Raw genomic sequence first — 20,567 nt, 5'->3', positions numbered from 1 at the left:
CACAGCAGTCCTGTGATGTAGCCTATGGTATTCTAATACTAATAAGTAAGTTGACTAATGCCCAAAGGGACTAAAGAAACAAAACTCCTAAGTTTAGATGGAATTTAAACTAGACCTTCTGATTCTAAATATCATACTTTGAATATTATATTTTCTTAAATGGCCCAGTTTAAAATATTGATCAACCCAAACTTGTAGAGGCAATTTCTTTGAACTCATTCTTAAAGTACCCTTGCAAATTAATCTGGGATGCTGCATGTGGTTTAGTTTACACCTGGAGAATGATAGAGAGGATGGAGCTTGGGTATAATGCAGCTTATTTAGTCGTTAATTTTTATTTCAGCTGTAACTAAGTATAACGTTGAAAAGTTTTTGAAGCTATGTTACTGAGTATGCCATACAACAAATTTTTTTCATATTGAAGTTTTGGAATCCTTTTACATTATGCTGTTTTTTGGGTTTAAGGGCAGTGTTGAAGTAGAGTGAAGAATGGGTCCAGAACTAACTGAGGGTAACCGCCTAGACCGCACTCTGTGCAGAATCCCAGGCCCTCCTACCACTTTTCAAAACCAGTTCTGATAAGCTTAGAGTCCTTGTTGCTGGGGGAGGTGAGGAGCAAAATATTGGTGCTGTATCCGGTAGCAGCCAGGGAATCATTCAGAAACCTTAGGAAGGTGCCCTTGAACATGAATGATATTTAGGAGTATTGTTAAATAGGGATTTGGGAGGGTGAGTCATGAGACCTGGTAGCCTGTGTTGACTGCTGCCAACAAGCCTGGATGGAGAAGTCTTTATTTAGAGATAATATCATTGATAAACTAGAAAAGAGTGCTTTTAAAATGGTTCCGGTGGTACCCACATGTGTGTAGGATCAATTAATGATACTTAGGCTAACAACTCCCCACATAAAATTGAGAGAGAGAGAAACCCCTTTGTAAATATGCATGGGCCTGTAGCGTCAAGATGCACTGCCCTTCCCCCTCCAGAAAAAAAAAAAAAAAACACCTAAATGCATACTTTTTGTTAGTTCCTGCCTGTGAAAGATAAATAGACCTCAGGAGGTAAAGTTCAGAAGTCTGCCGCCACATTTGTTTGATCTCTGGTTTATTATTTCTGGTCCTTTTCCCTCAGTCCCCTCAAAACAATGAATGTATGTTTATTAAACTACTGTTACTTTGCTTCCATGTTTGTATTATATCTCCTTTTTTATACTTTGGAGTAAAAGTATTTGAAAGTTCCTAAATTTGAATTAGAGTTTTGTTGTTGTTTTTAAATTGGATCTGAGAATAAACCTAACTTAGTGTTTTGGGCAGAAGTCTAGATGGCACAACTACGGAATTTTGGCTGAGGAGGTTTTCCCTCTAATTTCTGTAAGAGGGTCTGGAACCTGCTCTGCTTTTAGCACAGATGTTTGAGCTGGTGAATCACCAATGCTTTTTCCTCCACAAATTCATTTCTTAACTCTCCTAACTTTTAAGTCAGCTTCTTATCTCTCTAGACTAAGAAGCAAACTTAACTTACTTTCTGGCTTTATTGATATGAATTTGGTTGGTATTTGAACATCTATCATGAAGTCGTTCTGGAAGATACCTCCGTATAGTTTTGTGGAGGGGAAAGAACACTAGGCTTGGTAAGCCTTTAGACCTGAGTTAATATTCTGGCCCTGCCATTTATTCTCTTTAAAATCTGAGCAAGTTAACTTTTTCTCAGCTTTCTATCTTTAAAATATTGATGGATTTTTGGATCCAGTTTTTTGCTATTACAAATCTGCTGTGAACATTCATACACAAGTCTGTGTGAATATATACGTTTTTTCTCTTGGGTATACATCTAGAAGTAGAATGGCTGTTTAACTTTTTAAGAAACTGCCGGCCCAGCACGGTGGCTTATGCCTGTAGCTGGGACCATAGGCCTGCACCACCATGCCTAGCTAATTTTTTTGTATTTTTGGTAGAGATGAGGTTTTGCTTTGTTGTCTAGGCTGGCCTTGAACTCCTGAGCTCAAGCAATCCACCTGCCTTGGCCTCCCAAAGTGCTGGAATTAACAGGCGTGAGCCACTGCACCCAGCCTGATGTAGATCATTTTTATATTTCAATCTATGAAATTCACTTTTAGTAGAAATAACTCATTTATTCAAGACTTCATTTATTTAAGATTGGTGGCAATTTGGACCTGGGTTAGTTCAAATTTTATATTTGGATTACCTGTGGAATAAAAGATTACTACCAAAGTAATTGCATTATGATTGCAAAGGAAATTTTTATTCACTGAAGGGAACATATAACACATCTGTAATATTTGGGAAATCCACAAGTGTATATCAGAGCAAGTGCTTTGTTATACTACCTTTCTATTAAATACTGTTTGTATACATAATCTTGGTAACTAACTTGAAACTAGATAAACATGCTGCTACTGTATTATATAAATAGAAATACATTATACATATGGTGTATATATAAATACATGTATGAATATACATATAGTATACTTCAGCAAATTATTCTTGCCTTAAATTCAGTTGTGTTGTAGGACAATTTTGCATTTCTAAGGATTTAGTAAGGTTTTAGTATTGATATTTGAAGGAAGGATTTCTGATAAACATTATTTGTATTATTGCAAAGTACAAAATTAAAGCTTGCCATACCTCTTGCTTGAGACTATTAGACTAAGTTGTGTAGTCCTTCAAATTTATGTTATTTATCTATTTCTATTAATTTTCTTTCTCCAAATGAATTAATTGGGTTTCTGCTACCTCACTAGATGAGGGGTTGAAAAGTTTCTGTAGAAGGCCAAATATTAAATAGTTTAGGTTTTGTGGACCATGTGATCTTTGTTGCAGCTACTCAGATCTGCTATTGTAAGGTAAAAGCAGCCATGACAATACAGAAATGAACGAAAGGAAGTGTCATCCAATAAAATTTTATTTATGAAAACAGAAGGTGGGCCAGTTTGGCTCGGTGGCTGTAGTTGGTCAGCCCTTTCACTGTGCTATAAAATCCAAGATCTGTAACATTTTTATTCTTGACTCATCACAGAGTGCTCAGCAATACATCTCATCAATACTTATTTGCTAAATAAGTATTGAATGAATCTTGATGTTTCAGGCCAAGCTAAATGAGACCATAAACCTAATTTGGGGTCAAATAATGAAATTATTTTTAATTAAACTTGTTATTTTGAATACTTTCCAGACCTATACAAAAGCTGCACAGATATTGTAATGAATTCCCAATTCTTCACCTGAATTAAGCTGTTAACATTTTGCCAGTTTGCTTGTTATTTCTCTATACATTTATACATTATTCTTAATCTTAATTTTTTGGTGCACCTTTTGAAAATAGGTTGTGGTCATTGGGACCTTTAACCTGTGTCTCCTAAGAACGAGGGCACTTTTACAATCATAGTAGTGAAATTTAGGAAATTTAACATTGCTACAATTCTGTTATATAATATGCAGTATATATTGAAATATCCCCAGTAATGGCCTTATGGCAACTGTCTTTTGCTGTAAGGACATTACTTACAAACTTACTAGTTTGGAACAGTTTCTCAGCCTTTAGCGTTGATGATATTGACATTTTTAAAGAGTCCATTTGGTTTTTTCTGTTTCCTCATGATTTGATTCCGGTTATGCTTCTCAGTGGTTCACATTAAGGAGCACCTGATAGCAGTGTCCATTACTGGTAATGTGGAGGTGATGTCTATCAAATTGCTCCACTGTAAAGATTCTATTTTTGCTATTGTAAATAGTAAGGAAATAATTTGACAATAGGGAAACACCCTGTTTCCAAACATTTACCCATTAGTATTAGACGGTGCTGATGATTCTTGCCTGAATTAATTGCGTTTACTAACTGACATTCTGCTTTATATTCATTTGTTGGTATATTTATTTGTTAATATCATTTTAAAGCCCCACATCATTATAAGGTAACTCTCATTCTGTGGTGTATCTCATTGTCTTTCATTTTCTAAAATGTAAAGATGGGAAACAAAATTTGGCAGATTTATTGTGGCCTGAGCAGTATCAAGGGAAAAACTGAAGGGAAGGATAGACTATGAGCTTTTTTCTGTTTTATGTAGGATTATTAGAGGTTATGTAGGGAATAGAAGGGTGTTTAGATCAAATTTGATAAAAGGTTATACAAATTAAAGAGTTCTCTTTGGTGTGATACTTCTCAAGGTATTAATATGCTAATGTGCTTGTGAATATCTTATAGAAGGATAAAATATATTAAAGAAACTCTTGACTCATCAAGTATCCCTATGGACTACATTTTCATTAACAAATATTAATGAATGTGCCTCCATGAGAAGCATTGGATTCTGTTTTTTAGATAATAAAAAGATTTGCAAGACAATCTTTATCTTTAGGGAATTTATATATGTTGGGGAGGGAGAGGGGAAGGAGAGGTAGGAGAATATGAAAAAAAAAAAAACTTTGCAATTATTGGTGGAGTAAAAGTAAGGGCACCCAAGACAGCAGGGAATTAAAAGGAAGAAGAACTCTTAATTAGAAAATGGAAAATGCTTCCTGGATGGTGTTTGTAATAGGTAAATTTAAGCTGAGATGAGGTTAGAGAGTACAGAAATGGAACGGATGAAACCACGTAAGACAGAAAAGTAGTGGGGCATGTTGCAGCAAATTGACTCCACATGGGCTGTGTGCAGGGGGGGAAACTAGGTTGGGGCCAGATCCTGGAGACCCTTGAATTACAGCATGAGAAAGAAAGTTGTACCTTAATTCAGACTGCCTGGGAGGCTTATAGGGGGTGGAATGGTGGGGGTTGGGAGGGAGGGCATGCAAGGGCGTGCATTGAACAGAGTGGGAAGATTGAAATGGTGCTGATATATAAACTGGATTTGAATGAGGGCAGGCAATTATATTAATAATAGTCTAGGACCATGCTCTTTAAACTTTGTTACTGCATACCTACTAAAATAATTTTGAAAACTGTATCATGTATTTTAAAGTTGACATCCAAAATTTTCTCCATAAAATTTTACCATATTTGCAAAGGATATAATTTCTAATGTATTATAAATATCAGTATTTTAAACATAGAGTTGTATCACTTTTTAAAATGGACTCTAAATACTATAGCACTTGTATACCCACTATTCATTTTTTAAAACTCACAAATAGGCAAGACTGTAAGAGACAAATAAGACAAAAAAATTGTGAATAAATTATTTAAATTGAGACTCTTGCAGTTTTTTCTTTATCTCTTTTCATTTTCCACACAGAAATTTACCTTGATATATTTTCATATTTTCATGCTTGAGAGTTGATTTCTCAGTCACATTTCTCTGCACCAAAAATGGGTAAAGAGAAATTTAAATTTTGTGTCAGGCAAGATGGCTCACACCTGTAATCCCAGTACTTTGAAAGGTTGAGGCAGGAGGATCACTTGAGCCCAGGAGTTTGAGACCAGCCCTGGCAACGTAGTGAGACCACCAGCTCTACAAAAAATAAAAAAAAATTACCTGGGCATGGTGGCACATGCACTTGTAGTCCTAACTAGGGAGACTGAATTGGGAGGACTGCGTGATCCTGGGAGGTCGAGGCTGCAGTGATCCATGATCACACGAGACTTTCTCTCAAAAATTAAAAAATAAAAAGAAATAAAAAATTTGAATTTCCTGTTAATATAAAACTTAAAGTTTTATTGAGTTCCCATTATTAATACTCAGTTGATCAACCAGAATATATTACAAATTGAAAAAACCTAGTGAACAACGTTTTATCAAAAAGGCATCTCTTAATGAAATGGATGGGAATTTTACAAAATAATTGTGTATTCATGGATAGAATTTATTGCTTAGAATGAGATAATACTTAACATCATTTCTACTTTACATTTTAAGAGCTATAAGCGCTGAGAAATGTTTGTAAATAAGTCAATGGGAATGGAAATGGTTGTTTTTTTTTTTTTTTTTTTTGAGACGGAGTCTCGCTCTGCCGCCCAGGCTGGAGTGCAGTGGCCGGATCTCAGCTCACTGCAAGCTCCGCCTGCCGGGTTCCCGCCATTCTCCTGCCTCAGCCTCCCGAGTAGCTGGGACTACAGGCGCCGCCACCTCGCCCGGCTAGTTTTTTGTATTTTTTAGTAGAGACGGGGTTTCACCGTGTTCGCCAGGATAGTCTCGATCTCCTGACCTCGTGATCCGCCCGTCTCGGCCTCCCAAAGTGCTGGGATTACAGGCTTGAGCCACCACGCCCGGCCTGGAAATGGTTTTGTTGGCAGTGCCACTCATTTTCTTGAACTGCTTCCAACTTATGTGCAAAAAAATTACAAAAATTATTTTTAATACGCTTTCAGTCTTTCCATAATTTTGAAACTTTGTTGAAATTTGTTGAAATATTTCAACAAAGGGTTGAAAACCATCTGACTTGTAAAAGTATTCATTACAGTATTTAGGGGGTTGATCACTTAACATTTTCATCAATATTTCAAAAGGTTCCATTGTTTAGCATGGAAGGTTTTTTTCTGTCTTGGAGAAGTGCATCCTAGTAGCTTTGAGATAGTTAGCTTAGAGATAATGCTTTTCTCAGATTCGAGAACATGAAGGGAAAGCCTTGGATCCATAACTCTCAGGCACATTTTTGGGATAGAAATCCCTGGAAGCTGGGGTCTGGAAAATTCCTTAGAGTTATCCAATCTGATAAAGTTGTAGTTACTAAGTTATAAATCTTCATGTACCTTCATGGGGTTTGAATACCCCAGTTTGCTCTAGGCGGAATTATCAGAGCCTCTGAGTTAGAGTGTTGGGAACTTAAAAGGAGGGAATAGATACAGAATACTTTATAAAAGTAGAATTTATGGCTCTTAGGAACTGATTAGATATGGGGGCAAGAAAGATAGTATTTTAAACAATAAATGAAGACCTCGTGTTCGGTATCTCGAGTTGAGTGGGGAAAATGATGGTGATTGGAAAGTCATGAGGATGAGCTGATTTTATAAGAATAGTTTGGACAGTTTAGTTTTCAGAACAAATATGACATGGAGGTGGAGATTTTACAGTGTACTTGCAAATATGGCTCTGGGGATCAGGACAAGATGACTTCATGGGTCATCTGCACAATATGTGATAGCTGCAAATGGCTGGGTTTACCAAGGAGGGGAAGAGGGCATATGTGTAATGTATATGTATGAGGACAAAAGTATAGGGGAAACTACTACATAAAAGAGAAGTAAGCAAGAATAGTTCAGAAGAGTAGAAAATTACTCAGGATTGTGCACTTCCAGAGAACTTACGAGAATTTTAAGAAGAGGATGTTGGGGTGGCAGGTGTCAACATTATGAAAAGCTGTAGAGAAGTAAGAGCAGTTGGTCTGAGAAGGATTGCTGATCTTTGAGAAGAGAGTCACAGAGTGAAAGAGAAGACATTTTATTTGTCTTGGTGAAGGCTATCAAGGGGGAACTGTACCTTTAAGAAGTTTGATGGAAAAAAGCCATTTTAGGGATAGCAAGCTTAGGTTCTAGATTCACCATGAAAGGAAAAGCCCCATGTAGTGAGACTGGTTCTTCAGTACCTTTCTATGGATCGTAAAGTACAGTTTCCATGGAGACATTCACCTTCACCATTGTAACATTATTGTTGCTGTGGTTGAGTCCTGGGTGAGGTGGTTGGACTTTAAGAGCCATGTCGTTGGAAAAATCTGTGTCTTCAGACCATAGCAGCATGACTTTTTGAGAATCCTCTGGGGACTGAGACCAGCTGAGGGAATAGCACTTCTCCATCTCTCTCTCACACTCTGAAGCGTGTGTATGCTCACTGAATTGGATGTATGGTGGTCAAGTGCACTATCGAGACTGTTTCTTGCTTTTATTCTCTTGGTTGCTGACACTTCCCACCCCTGTCCCGACTTGGCAGAACAGAGTAAATGCATGTGTGGTGATAATAAGGTAGGAATGGAAGTTGGGTTTTTTGAAGATGGTTTCAGGAACTTTTAATAAATAGAGATTTGAGACATCTTCCGAGGATTGTAAGGTTTGATAAGAATTGTAGATTCAAAATTCTTATTGAGTGACCATGAAATTAGCTTGAATTTGTAGTATATTTGAGCATATTTAACAAGGAATAGAAAAGAGGCATACTTACAGTATTGATGCAGGTGGAGAATACAGTTGGTCTTCCACATTCAAGATTCCACATCTGAGGATTCAACCAACTGTGAATTGAAATATTTTTAAAAATAGAAAACAGGAGAACAATTTTAAAAATACAAATAAAAAATGCCGTATAACCAACTATTTACATAGCATTTACGTTGTTAAGTAATCTAGAGATGGTTTAAGATACAAAGGAACCTGTATATAGATTATATGCAAATTCTACAACATCCTATGTCAGGGCTTGAACATCCTTGGATTTTGGTATTCATTTGGGGGTTGGTCCTGGAACCAATTCCCTGCAAATACCAAGAGATGACTGTATGGTACTCTTGAGAAGGTTAGGGCTTCTGTGTATTCCTTCCTTCCCCCTCTTGCTCTTTGACAACTAAGAGTGGTAGGATCATTGAAAGAAGAGTGCTAGGAAATGAGGCCTGAAGTTCTGTTAGAATGCTGTGTAAAAACAGGTCATTTCGCTTGGAAGTGATAACATGATCTTTGCTTCTTAATTTAAAAAACAGATCTTAATAATTGATAAGTTTAGTCAGATTTTATTGTAGCATAGTTGAGTGAGTATATACGTTGCCTGGAGTTGTCTGTTGTTCTGCGATAACTGTTGAAATGAGTCAAGTTGTTGCTTGGAAAAATCTCAGATGTCATTCTGAATTATAAAGTAGTAATGTGATTTCTCTAGCCAAGTAAGAGGATTTTGCAAAATGTATTAATGTTAACTCTTTAAAAATTAGAAGGCAGAGTCGATTTGGGTAGGTCGTGTTTCCCTACTCCTGCCTTGCTTCTGTATCAACCTTATGCCCCAGCTACACCAAATTACTTGTAATTCTGGAGACATGAAATAGTTTTCTTTGACTCCCTATCTTTGGAATTTTCTGCTTAGAATGCCCTCCTCCTGCCCTTTGTCCTGCTTGGCAAATTCCAGTGTATTTTCCAAGAATTGGCTTGACTTCGAAGCCTTCTCTTACTTATCAGGGCAGACTTAGAAGTATAATAGTTAACAACATATTTTGTTTGTATACAGTCTTATACTATGTATTTTTTCTTAGTAGAGTATGTTTATATATGCACACACATACATACAATGTATACCCATATATGTACATACATGCACAATTTTTTGTCTAGTTTTTATAGTATATTCCTTGTTCAGTGCCTGACATTAGATAGTGTATGTGCTGTCCTGTTTATATTAAGACTACTAACTGGTTGAATGAAAACAATTAAAAACACATGGTTTTCCTACTTACTGGTTGAATGAAATCAATGAAAACAAAAATACTTGGAAACTACGGGCAGATTTTCTGTTTCTAGAAACAAACTGAAATGCAAAGTGGGAGGGAACATTTGCTTATTTGCCTGACACTGTTGCAGTTATCACTGTGTCTTAAAAGTCTTAACCGTTATTTTATAGATAAATATAATAAGTGACAAAACGGGATTTGAATCCAGATCTCTCTTATGATAAAAATCTTCTGTTCTTTTCACACAATTTGGCTATGACTATGTACAATTTTATGGTGGGCCCAACCTTTTTTTTTTTTTTTTTGAGACAGTGTCTCGGTACGTCACCCAGGTTGGAGTGCAGTGGCGTGATTTTGGCTCACTGCAACCTCCTCATCCTGGTTTGAAGCGCTTCTCCTGCTTCAGCCCAGCTGATTTTTGTATTTTTAGTAGAGATGGGATTTCACCATGTCGGCCAGGCTGGTGTGAAACTTCTGACCTCAAATTATCAGCCCACCTTGGCCTCCCAAAGTGCTGGGATTACAGGCGTGAGCCACTGTGCATGGCCAAAGGAAAGGCGCAACTTTTAAACTATTATATTTTAGGCACTTTTTCTTAAATTTAAAAAAGCGAAAAATTGGAATTTCTCTTCTGCTACTTTGGATTTTTATGTTAGATTCAGGGAACTGCAGGTAGTATAGAGAGAGGATACTTCTGGAACTATGACAGTTGTTTTGTCCTGTTACATAATCTCATGTCTATACAAAAAGATATTCAGTTCTATAGGTAACAAGGATTGTCGTTGTTTTATTGTTTCTTTCCCTTGTCATCTTCATTCCTGATGTTCTCTTTATTTGTATCGTAACATATTTGATTCCTTTCGTGATTTGGAACTAGAAGGTTCTATTGAGCCTAGTTTATGTGTAGCAGCAGTTTTCAAAGGGTCTTGGAGATAAGATGAACCAAAGCTTTAAGTATAGGGCCTTAGTTTATATCCTAGATTTTCTATTCCTATTAAGAATTCTATTCTTTTGGCCAGGCGCAGTGGCTCACGCCGATAATCCCAGCACTTCGGGAGGCCAAGGCGGGTGGATCACTTGAGGCCAGGAGTTCAAGACCAACCTGGGCAACATGGTGAAACCCTGTCTCTTCTAAAAATACAAGAATTAGCCAGGTGTTGTGGCGCCTGCCTGTAATTCCAGCTGCTCAAGAGGCTGAGGCATGAGAATTGCTTATACCTGGGAGGCGGAGGTTGCGGTGAGCCGAGATAGCACCACTGCACTCCAGCCTGGGCAACAGAGCAAGACTCTGTGTCAAAAAAAATAAAAAAGAATTCTATTCTTTTAGAATTCTATTCTGTTAAGATTAACCAAAAACCCAATTTTCAATTAAAAGATGTGCCACATAACTTTTTCATGGAATCTTTTACTTTATAATTAAATATTAGGTTTTGCAAAATGAAAAATACCTATTTAATTATTTATTGGCAATCTGTCTTGAGCTTACAAGGGATCTTCCCTTTAACTTTTTATCCTGGCTCCCCTTCAGCTAGCAATGATAGCTATTAAGACAGTAAGTTTATAGGGAAAGAAGGAGTATTGGAATTTTGGGAGAACAGATATAATTAGAAAAAGCATTTCAGAGTAGTCATTGTTAATATATGCTTTTTAAAAAGTTTATTATTTTTTTTATTTTGGAGACAGAGTGTCATTCTGTCACCCAGGTTAGAGTGCAGCGGTGCCATCTTGGCTCACTGCAACCTCTACCTCCCAGGTTCAAGTGATTCTTGTGATTCAGCCTCCCAAGTAGCTGGAATTTCAGGCATGCACCACCATGCCCAACTAATTTTTTTGTATTTTTAGTAGAGACGGGGTTTCACCAGGTTGGCCTGGCTGGTCTTGAACTCCTAACCTCTAAGCGATCCACCTGCCTCAGCCTCCCACAGTGCTGGGATTACAGGCATGAGCCACTGTGCCCGGCCAGTATATGCTTTTTTTTTTTTTCCTCCAAAAAAGACAACAGTAACAACAACAACCTGATTTGAACACACTGTATTATATGCTTTTTGGTCATTTAAAAAATTCAAATAGCATTAAAAGATGATGGTTTTTTAATGGTTTTTTTACTTCATCAGTGAAAGAGGCTGAATTTTAAAAGCCGTGGAGCAGTATAGGGCTATTGCTGCCATTATAGTGTTCAAGAATCCATAGAGTTTAGTTATGCAGAGCTACTTAAGAATTCAAGAGTCAGGCCGGGCGCGGTGGCTCACGCCTGTAATCCCAGCACTTTGGGAGGCCGAGGCGGGCGGATCACAAGGTCAGGAGATCGAGACCACGGTGAAACCCCGTCTCTACTAAAAATACAAAAAATTAGCCGGGCGTGGTTGTGGGCACCTGTAGTCCCAGCTACTCGGGAGGCTGAGGCAGGAGAATGGCGTGAACCCGGGAGGCGGAGCTTGCAGTGAGCCGAGATTGCGCCACTGCACTCCAGCCTGGGCGACAGAGCGAGACTCCGTCTCAAAAAAAAAAAAAAAAAAAAAGAATTCAAGAGTCTTAAAGTACTAATATCTCCATTTCTAGTAATACTTCTTGTCTTTGATCTATTTTGTCTCATAATAATATAGCTACTCCAGCTTTTTTTCTTTTTTCTTTTTTTGAGACAGTCTCACTCTGTCACCCAGGCTGGAATGCAGTGGAGCTATCTCAGCTTACTGAAACGTCTGCCTCCCATACTTAAGTGATCCCCCCACTTCAAGCACCCAAGTAGCAGGGACCACAGGTGTGCACCACCACCCCCAGCTAATATTTTTGTATCTTTTATAGAGATGGGGTTTCACCATGTTGCCCAGGCTGTTCTCGTCTCAAACTCCTGAGCTCAAGCAGTCCACCTGCTTCAGCCTTCCAAAGTGCTGGGATTATCGGCATGAGCCACCACACCTGGCCTCCTGCTTTCTTATGCTCACTATTTTGTGTTATATCTTTTAAAAAAATTATTTTCAACCTGATGGTTGAAATTTTGTCTTTAGAAATGTATCTCTGGTAGACAGACTATATTTCTGATGGTCTGACAATCTTTGCCTTTTAAATGAGATATTTTAGTCCATTTATATTTAATGTAATTATTGATCTAGTTGCATTTAGGTCTGTGATTCTGCTATTTATTTTCTGTTTGACTCATGGTTTTTTCCTCTGTTACTCCTTTCCAGACTTTATTTTGGGTTAACTGAGTATTTTTTAGTACTCCATTTTAGTTTCTCCATTATCTTTATACCTATACCTTCTAATATGTTTCAGAGATTGCTCCTAGGATTGTTATTTTTTGGGGGGGGGGGTGCCAAATATAAGTGAACATTTGTCACTAGTGTCTGTACCAGAGTGGAACGCTCCCTTTGTATGGAAGTGATTAGACTTTGTATGGAAGTCTAATCATGATAGAGTGGTAGCAAAACATTTGAAGCAGAATATGATTTTGTTACCTTCTAGGAGTATGCTTCTTAAGTATGGTTGTTTAACAGTCTGCATTTAAATTAGTGGAGTTATTTATCTAAAAATAAATGCTCCTGAGCCTTACTCCAAACTAAATAAGTATCTGAGTGTGGGATCTAGGTATCTGCATTTTAGGTAAGTGCTCCAAGCTTGTCTTGAACATAATTATGTTTGGCAGTCACAGCTGTAGGAGTTTTTTTTCCTACTGCCCTCTGCTTTTTATGGGCCAGAATCAATTTTATTGTTTATCTTTAAGATTAACAAGTGTGAGACTGATGAAACAGTTTGGTCATAGTCATAGAATTCTAGAGCCTTTATAAAGGTGTTTCAAGGTTATGCTAGCTTAACAGTCTTATAAAGGAGAAAACTGGCCAGATGAGAGTGGCTGAGTGGCTTTTACAGCTCTGATTTATAATTAATAAGGTATTTTGCTATGAATTGTAGACTAGAATAAGCTGTATAAAATATTTCTGCTCTGTATAGTTATGTTCATGGTTAGGTATTGTTTGTAATCCAATTTGACAGTCTCTGCCTTAGTTGGGCTATTTAGACCATTTGCACTTAATGTAGTTGCTGATATGGTTGTGTTCAAATCTCTTTATCTTGCTGTTTCTCATTTGTTTGTCTCATCTCTTCTTGTTCCCTTTATTCTCTTTTTGTGTGTTCTTTTAGATTACTTATGGGGTGTACTGGATTAGTAGTTGTATGTCTTTGGTGTATGTGTGTTTCTTTTTAAATAATGATTGCTTTAGAGTTTGTAATTAATATGCATTTTTACTTTTCCACAGTCAACTTCAAGTAATATGTATCTCTTCACACACAGCGTAAGAGCTTTGTAACAGTATACCCTTTTCTTGCCTGTGTGCTATTGTAGTCATATATTATACTTCTGCATGTGTTGTGAACCCCACAATATATATTTATCCATTTATTTTTTAGTACATAGTTTTATTTAAGCAGTTATTTTTTAGATACTTGAAAAATAAGAAATTTTTTATTTATCCCATATTAACTTTTTGTTCTTTCTTTTTTTTCTGGAGACAGGGTCTTGCTTTGTCCTCCAGACTGGAGTGCAGTGGCGCCATCTCAGGTCACTGCAGCTTTGACCTCCCAGGTTCAAGCAGTCCTCTTGCCTCAGCCCCCTAAGTAGCTGGGACTACAGGTGCATGCCACCATGCCCAGCTAATTTTTGTATTTTTTTTAGAGGCACAGTTTTACCATAGTGCCCAGGCTGATTTTGAACTCCTGAGCTCAGGTGATCCATCCGCCTCGGCCTCTCAAAGTGATAGGATCACAGGCGTGAGCCACTGTGCCCGGCCCTATATTAATTGTTTCTGATGCCCTTTATTCTTTTGTATAGATCCAGATTCTCATTTGGTGTAATTTTACTTTTGCTTGAATGATTTGCTTTAGTATTTCCTATAGTGCGTGTCTGCTGTTGATGATAGCAGTCTTTGTATGGCTGAAAGAATCTTTATTTCAGCTTCATATTTGGAAGATTTCTACTTCTTAGGTGTGGAGTTGTAGATATTTTTCTTTATGTACTTTAAAGATGTTACTGTCTTCTGACTTGTATTTTAGATGGAAAAGTCTGCTATCATTCTTATTTTTGTTTTTCTGTATATAACTTGAGTTTTTCTCTGGCTGCCCAAAAGTTTCTATCACTAGCTTTAAGCAATTTGATTATATTGTGCCTTGGTATACTTTTCTTCATGTTTCTTGCTCATGAGTTTCATTGAACCCCTTGAATCTATCTGTAGATTGATAGTTTTTACCAAATTTGGGAAAATTTTGTCCGTTACTTCTTCAGATATATTTTATATCTCCCATTCTTCTTTGGGGACTCCATTTGCACATATATTTGGATGCTGGGAGTTTTCCTACAATTGATTGATGCTTAATTTTCTTCCTCCCCCATATTTTTTGTTTCATTTGGGATATTTTTCTTACGCTTTTTCTTCAAGGTAACACATTTTTTCCTTTGTAGTGTTTAATCTGCTCTTGATCCCATCCCGTGTATTTTTCATATCTTTTTTTCATCTCTAAAAGATCAATTTAGGTCTTTCATATCATCTTCCGTGTCTCTTCTTTTTTTTTTTTTTTGAGACGGAGTGTCGCTCTGTCGCCCGGGCTGGAGTGCAGTGGCCGGATCTCGGCTCACTGCAAGCTCCGCCTTCCGGGTTTACGCCATTCTCCTGCCTCAGCCTCCCAAGTAGCTGGGACTACAGGCGCCCGCCACCTCGCCCGGCTAGTTTTTTGTATTTTTTAGTAGAGACGGGGTTTCACGGTGTTAGCCAGGATGGTCTCGATCTCCTGACTTCGTGATCCACCGGTGTCGGCCTCCCAAAGTGCTGGGATTACAGGCTTGAGCCACTGCGCCCGGCCCCGTGTCTCTTCTTAACATGCTCTTTTTTTCTGCCTTCTTAAATGTATGGAATATAATTAAAATAACTTTCAATATCCTTATCTACTAATTCTATATTCTTTGTTCTGGGTCTGTTTCTGTTGTAGAATTTTTTGCCTCATGGTTTGTATTTTCCTGCCTTTTGTGTGCCTAGTAATTTTTTATTGGATGCTAGACGTTGTGGAGTTTACCTTGTTGAGTGCCAGCTATTTTTATATTCATTTACATACTTGAGTTTTGTTCTGTGACACAGTTTTTTGGATATAGTTTGTTTCTTTTGAAGCCTGTTAAACTTTGTTAGGCAAAACCAGGAGAATTGTTTGCCACTTCTTAGGCGTTTTGCCTCATTTATTATAGAATTTTTAAAATTTTTATTGGTGGAGACATAAACTAGTCCTTGTCCTTTGTGATAATCGAGGATTTGTTCACTTGATCATTTCAGGTAGTTATTTATTTTTCCCAGAATACGGAGTAGTTTCCTCACACACATAAACTGTTTGAATACTCACTCAAAGACTCAAAGGGACCTGTAGCTTTCTGAGGTTCTTTCTCTGTGAAGGTCCCTCCTCTCTGATACTCCTCCTCTGCCAATTCTAGCTCCCTTGGCCTCCCTGAATTCTCAACTCTGTCTCCTCAATTCGAGGAGTCTGCTGAGATTATATTTGGACCCTCCTAGTGCTCTGGAAATTATTTCCAGGAAGTTAACTGGAAGAATATAGGGCTCATTTCATTTGTCCTCTCTTTCTCAGAGATCACTGTCCAGTACTGTCTTTTGTCAGTGTCTGATACCATGACTTCATATGTTTTATCTTTTTTTTTAAGAGATGGGGGTCTCACTGTGTTTCTCAGGGGTTAGAGTGCAGTGGCTATTCACAGATGCAGTTATAGAACACTACAGTGTCGACCTCCTGTGCTCAAGCAATCCTCCTGCTTCAGCCTCCTAAGTAGCTGGGACTACAGACACTGTCGGCATACCTGGCTCTGTCATTTTATTTATTTATTTATTTACCATTTAAGGTGTGAGGATTAAGTTGGTTCTTGTTAATCCATCCTTTTCAAAAGTGGAAGACCATGTTTAAGTGTTCTTTAAATACAGAAGTTGTTTTGTTTTTAACAAAAGGGACTGTGCTGTGTTTTGTGGTCCCTTTTTGATAATGTTCTATTGGGAGTAAAAACGATGTTATCTGTTTAAAGTAGTCAGTTCTGTAAGATGGTCCCATGGTATATACACATTTAATTTAAAAACCAGCATTTTAAAATGCCCTAATAGCAATAACATTTCATTAGGAAATGATGAATCTTTTCGGTCACTCGTATAGCAACATTTGGGAGGAGTTTCTTAGGTGGTTTTCTTTTTCTCTCCTAAGAAAAGAGCTAAAGGAGCAAAGACAGAATCTCATTGTGAGTGATGAACAGATTTTTTGGTTTCAAAAATACTTAAATGCTTACTTTGTGCCTGGAAATATCCTGGAGATGAAGCAGTGTATGGGATAAAAATTCCTGTCCTCATGGAGCCAATAACTTACTCTAGAGAGACAGACAATAAGTAAAACAACTAATATTACCAGATGTTGACAGGCACTGTTGAGAAAGTAAATCAAGTAATGCAGGGGATAGAATAGGAAGTGCCAGGAAATAATAAGAAAATTTCTTGGAAAACTCTTAGGGCCTTGAGAAAGGCCCTGAACTGTAGCAGTTGAAGAGTTCTTATTTAGCTCTGGATCCCATCCTTTCCAACCTCATGGTGTTTCCATCAGTAATATTTTCTTATTGCTAAAACTTCAATTTATGTTTATTTGTTGACTATTTACTATTCATTATATAACCATGTGCAAATCTTTGTCTTCTTTTAAACATTAGGAACAAAACAAAATAAATAATCTTTATTTTGCTTGAATGCCCTGGCTAGTAATCTAATCCAGTTTACTATTTCACAACCACAATTCTGGAAAGTATATTTTGTATTCCTTGTCTTCACTTTCTTATATTTTCCTCTACCTCTTCAGTCAGGTTTGGCCTCTCAGCTTTCATACAATGGAAAATCGCCCTTGTCATACAGCATGGCACAAAAGTACCCAATTCAGTGGGCACCTTTCAGTTCTTCCTTGACTCCTTTGGTAGTAGATGCTGTTTAATCATACCTTCACTCATTGCTTGGTTCCTTTGAAATAATTATCTTTTGGTTGGTTTTTAGCCATTCTTTCTTGGTCTTTTCTTCCTTCTCCTGCAGCTTGAATGGGTGTCTGGCCTTCTAGTTTGTATTAATACATACTTTTATTACAATGATCATTTTAAAGTAGATTGTTTTATGTAGAATATTAGCTCTTTGAAAGCAGAAACATTAGTATTTTCATTATTGTCTCCCCAGCAACTACCCTAGTACTTGGCACAAATGTATTTAATAAATATTTGTTTAATGAATATAAATATACTAGTGTTTTTAGCTTTCCTCTATTAAGTGAAGTTAGATACCAGTTTCATTAGCTTTATCTTCTACATTGCAGGATTAACTATATCGGTGCTAGACTTTTTGTGTGTCTATTCACAAGTTGTTAGTGTCTTGATTGAACATGTTCTCAAGACTCTGATCACTGTTTCCTGCATACTGAGTTTCTGTAGCCTCTGACCCTTGTGCTTTTAGAGCCAAGTAGAACTTTGTCATTATAGAGCCAAGTAGAACATATCTGTAGAAAAAGGAAAGGGAGGTATCTTTTAGTTATTTGTGGCTTCTGGATTGATTCTGAGAGTCTCTTATGATTTTTTTTTTTGTACCATTCCAGAAACAGATTTTTACTGCTTCAGACAGGCAAGGGGTACATTTTAGTTTCAAAGTGTTATAAGGAGTATTTCTGATATCTCTGATAGTTGGTGTGGATGACTACAGCTCAGAGTCTGATGTGATTATTATACCTTCAGCCCTGGACTTTGTCTCACAAGATGAAATGTTGACGCCCCTGGGGAGATTGGACAAGTATGCTGCAAGTGAGAACGTATTTAACAGGTATGTGCATATTCTTTTTGTTAAAGTGGAAGTGGAAGGGTGGTTTTACTAACCTCAGTAGGGAAAATGAAAGTATCCATTTTAAAGGAGGTATTATTAACAGGCACAATCTGAGTCACCAAGTTTTATTCGTAATCATAGCATGAGCAGTTTTGTACTTGTTTATTCTTTGATCCTAGTAAGCATACAACATGCTTTCTTTGCAAAAAAATTACCATTAATTACCATTGCTTTTCTGCCACTGGACATAATTTTGGTATTCATATAAATTGCTTATTGGAAAGTACGTTATTCCTTCAACACATGATGTTGTATACCTGCTGTGTGACAGGTGATGCTCAAGGTCATTGGGTCACATGGCAGTGACCAAGAGCCAGCACTCTTCCTGCTGCATTGTGTTTGTCCGGCCACGATCCCAGACCACTTACATCACACTTTTCTGGGAAATCAAAAAGTCTGTTCAGATTTTTTGGGTATAGCTATGCAAAACTCATACTGTTAAAAATATGTAAGGATAGCATTTTGTATAATGAATGTGTTTTTTCATTATAATAATTGAAAGACAACTGAAATGAATTTTTGGTGACTTTTTGCCCAATCAGTTAGATAAAGATTTAAAAAAATGTTGTAAATATTCAGTCTCATCTTGTTAAAATAAAATCAATACTGCCATTTGCCACTTAGAAAATTATAGACCTAATATATGTTTTAATAATGTAATAAGAAAAAAATTTCTTTTTTTTTTTTTTTTTTTTGAGACGGAGTCTCGCTGTGTCGCCCAGGCTGGAGTACAGTGGCCGGATCTCAGCTCACCGCAAGCCCCACCTCCCGGGTTTACGCCATTCTCCTGCCTCAGCCTCCCGAGTAGCTGGGACTACAGGCGCCCGCCACCTCGCCCGGCTAGTTTTTTGTATTTTTTAGTAGAGACGGGGTTTCACCGTGTTAGCCAGGATGGTCTCGATCTCCTGACCTCGTGATCCGCCCGTCTCGGCCTCCCAAAGTGCTGGGATTACAGGCTTGAGCCACCGCGCCCGGCCTGAAAAAAATTTCTTTAAAAATGTGTAGATTTTGTCTTTTAAAATTCTAGATACCGGCCAGGCGCAGTGACTCATGCCTGTAATCCCAGCACTTTGGGAGGCCAAGGCAGGTGGATTGCTTGAGCACGGGAGTTTGAGAGCAGCCTGGGCAACATGGTGAAACCCCATCTCTACTAAAGATATTTAAAAATTAGCCAGGTGTGGTGGTGCATGCCTGTAGTCTCAGCTACTCAGGAGGCTGAGGTGGGAGGATTACCTGAGCCAGGGAAGTCAGTGCTGCAGTTAGCCGTGGTCGCACCATTACACTCCAGCCTGGGCAACAGGAATGAGGCCCTGTCTCAAAAAAATAAAATTCTGGATATTAGCTGTTGATGCCATTGAACATACGTAATCTTGTTTTTCTGTGTAGACAAATGGTGGCCCGGAGTTTGCTGGATACCTTGAGGGAAGTCTGCGATGATGAAAGAGATTGTATCGCTGTTTTGGAAAGAATTAGCAGATTGGCCGATGATTCAGGTATATGTTCATGTGGAGAAAGTGAATTTACTCTGTTCTAGAAAGGTTTCTTTGACCAAATTTGTGTTTCTAAAAACTAATGAAAAAATTAATGTGATATGAGATGGCTTTAAAATCTTTCCTAAGTAATTATCAAAGCCATCCATGACAACAAAAGTAAAATGTGTTACTGAGACCTGGACATTTTACAGTAGTCTCATTTAGTTTAATTTTAGAAATTTCTCATCAAAACAAGTCTAAAAATATTGTTTTGCATCATGTATATTAATATTTTAGGATTAATAATATCTAGAATAATTTTGAATACATTAAAAGAGATGGAGAAGGCTATAAATTGTTTTTTTTTTTTTTTTTTTTTTGAGACGGAGTCTCGCTGTGTCGCCCAGGCTGGAGTGCAGTGGCCGCATCTCAGCTCACTGCAAGCTCTGCCTCCCGGGTTTTTACGCCATTCTCCTGCCTCAGCCTCCCGAGTAGCTGGGACTACAGGCGCCCGCCACCTCGCCCGGCTAGTTTTTTGTATTTTTTAGTAGAGACGGGGTTTCACCGTGTTAGCCAGGATGGTCTCGAACTCCTGACCTCGTGATCTGCCCGTCTCGGCCTCCCAAAGTGCTGGGATTACAGGCTTGAGCCACCGCGCCCGGCCTATAAATTGTTTTAGGCAAATATAGAAAGCTTGCTTTCTGTGTGGTTTCTCACTTTCAAAAAATGTTGGTTAACCATTTGTAAAACTACACCTGGTTTATCTCCAAAGTGAAAATGAGAAAGTCTGC

The 20,567-nt window shown here is 37.8% G+C and overlaps 1 protein-coding gene across 7 annotated transcripts in view; it reads left to right on the top strand.

Annotated features, from left to right (window-relative positions):
• PPP4R1 (protein phosphatase 4 regulatory subunit 1) overlaps nt 1-20,567 on the top strand; it is a 73,720-nt gene that overhangs the window by 4,961 nt on the left and 48,192 nt on the right. For 4 of the 7 annotated variants that reach the window (XR_012427345.1, XM_005587185.5, XM_045377843.3 and 1 more), the window contains 2 exons: nt 18,160-18,244; nt 19,691-19,797. Coding sequence is in view for 5 of the 7 variants with exons in the window: in XM_045377843.3 (XP_045233778.2) it covers nt 18,160-18,244; nt 19,691-19,797 (192 nt within the window). In the remaining 2 variants the exon portion in view is untranslated. Of the gene's footprint in view, nt 1-18,108; nt 18,245-19,690; nt 19,798-20,567 lie in introns of all 7 variants that reach the window. The other 3 variants (XR_012427344.1, XM_065534223.2, XM_045377840.3) reach the window with 1 other exon arrangement.

The sequence above is a fragment of the Macaca fascicularis genome, chromosome 18 (genome assembly GCF_037993035.2).
Source record: "Macaca fascicularis isolate 582-1 chromosome 18, T2T-MFA8v1.1".
NCBI lineage: Eukaryota > Metazoa > Chordata > Mammalia > Primates > Cercopithecidae > Macaca > Macaca fascicularis.
The sequence above is the reverse complement of the archived record's forward strand: the minus strand, read 5'-3'. Positions and strand labels throughout refer to the sequence as shown.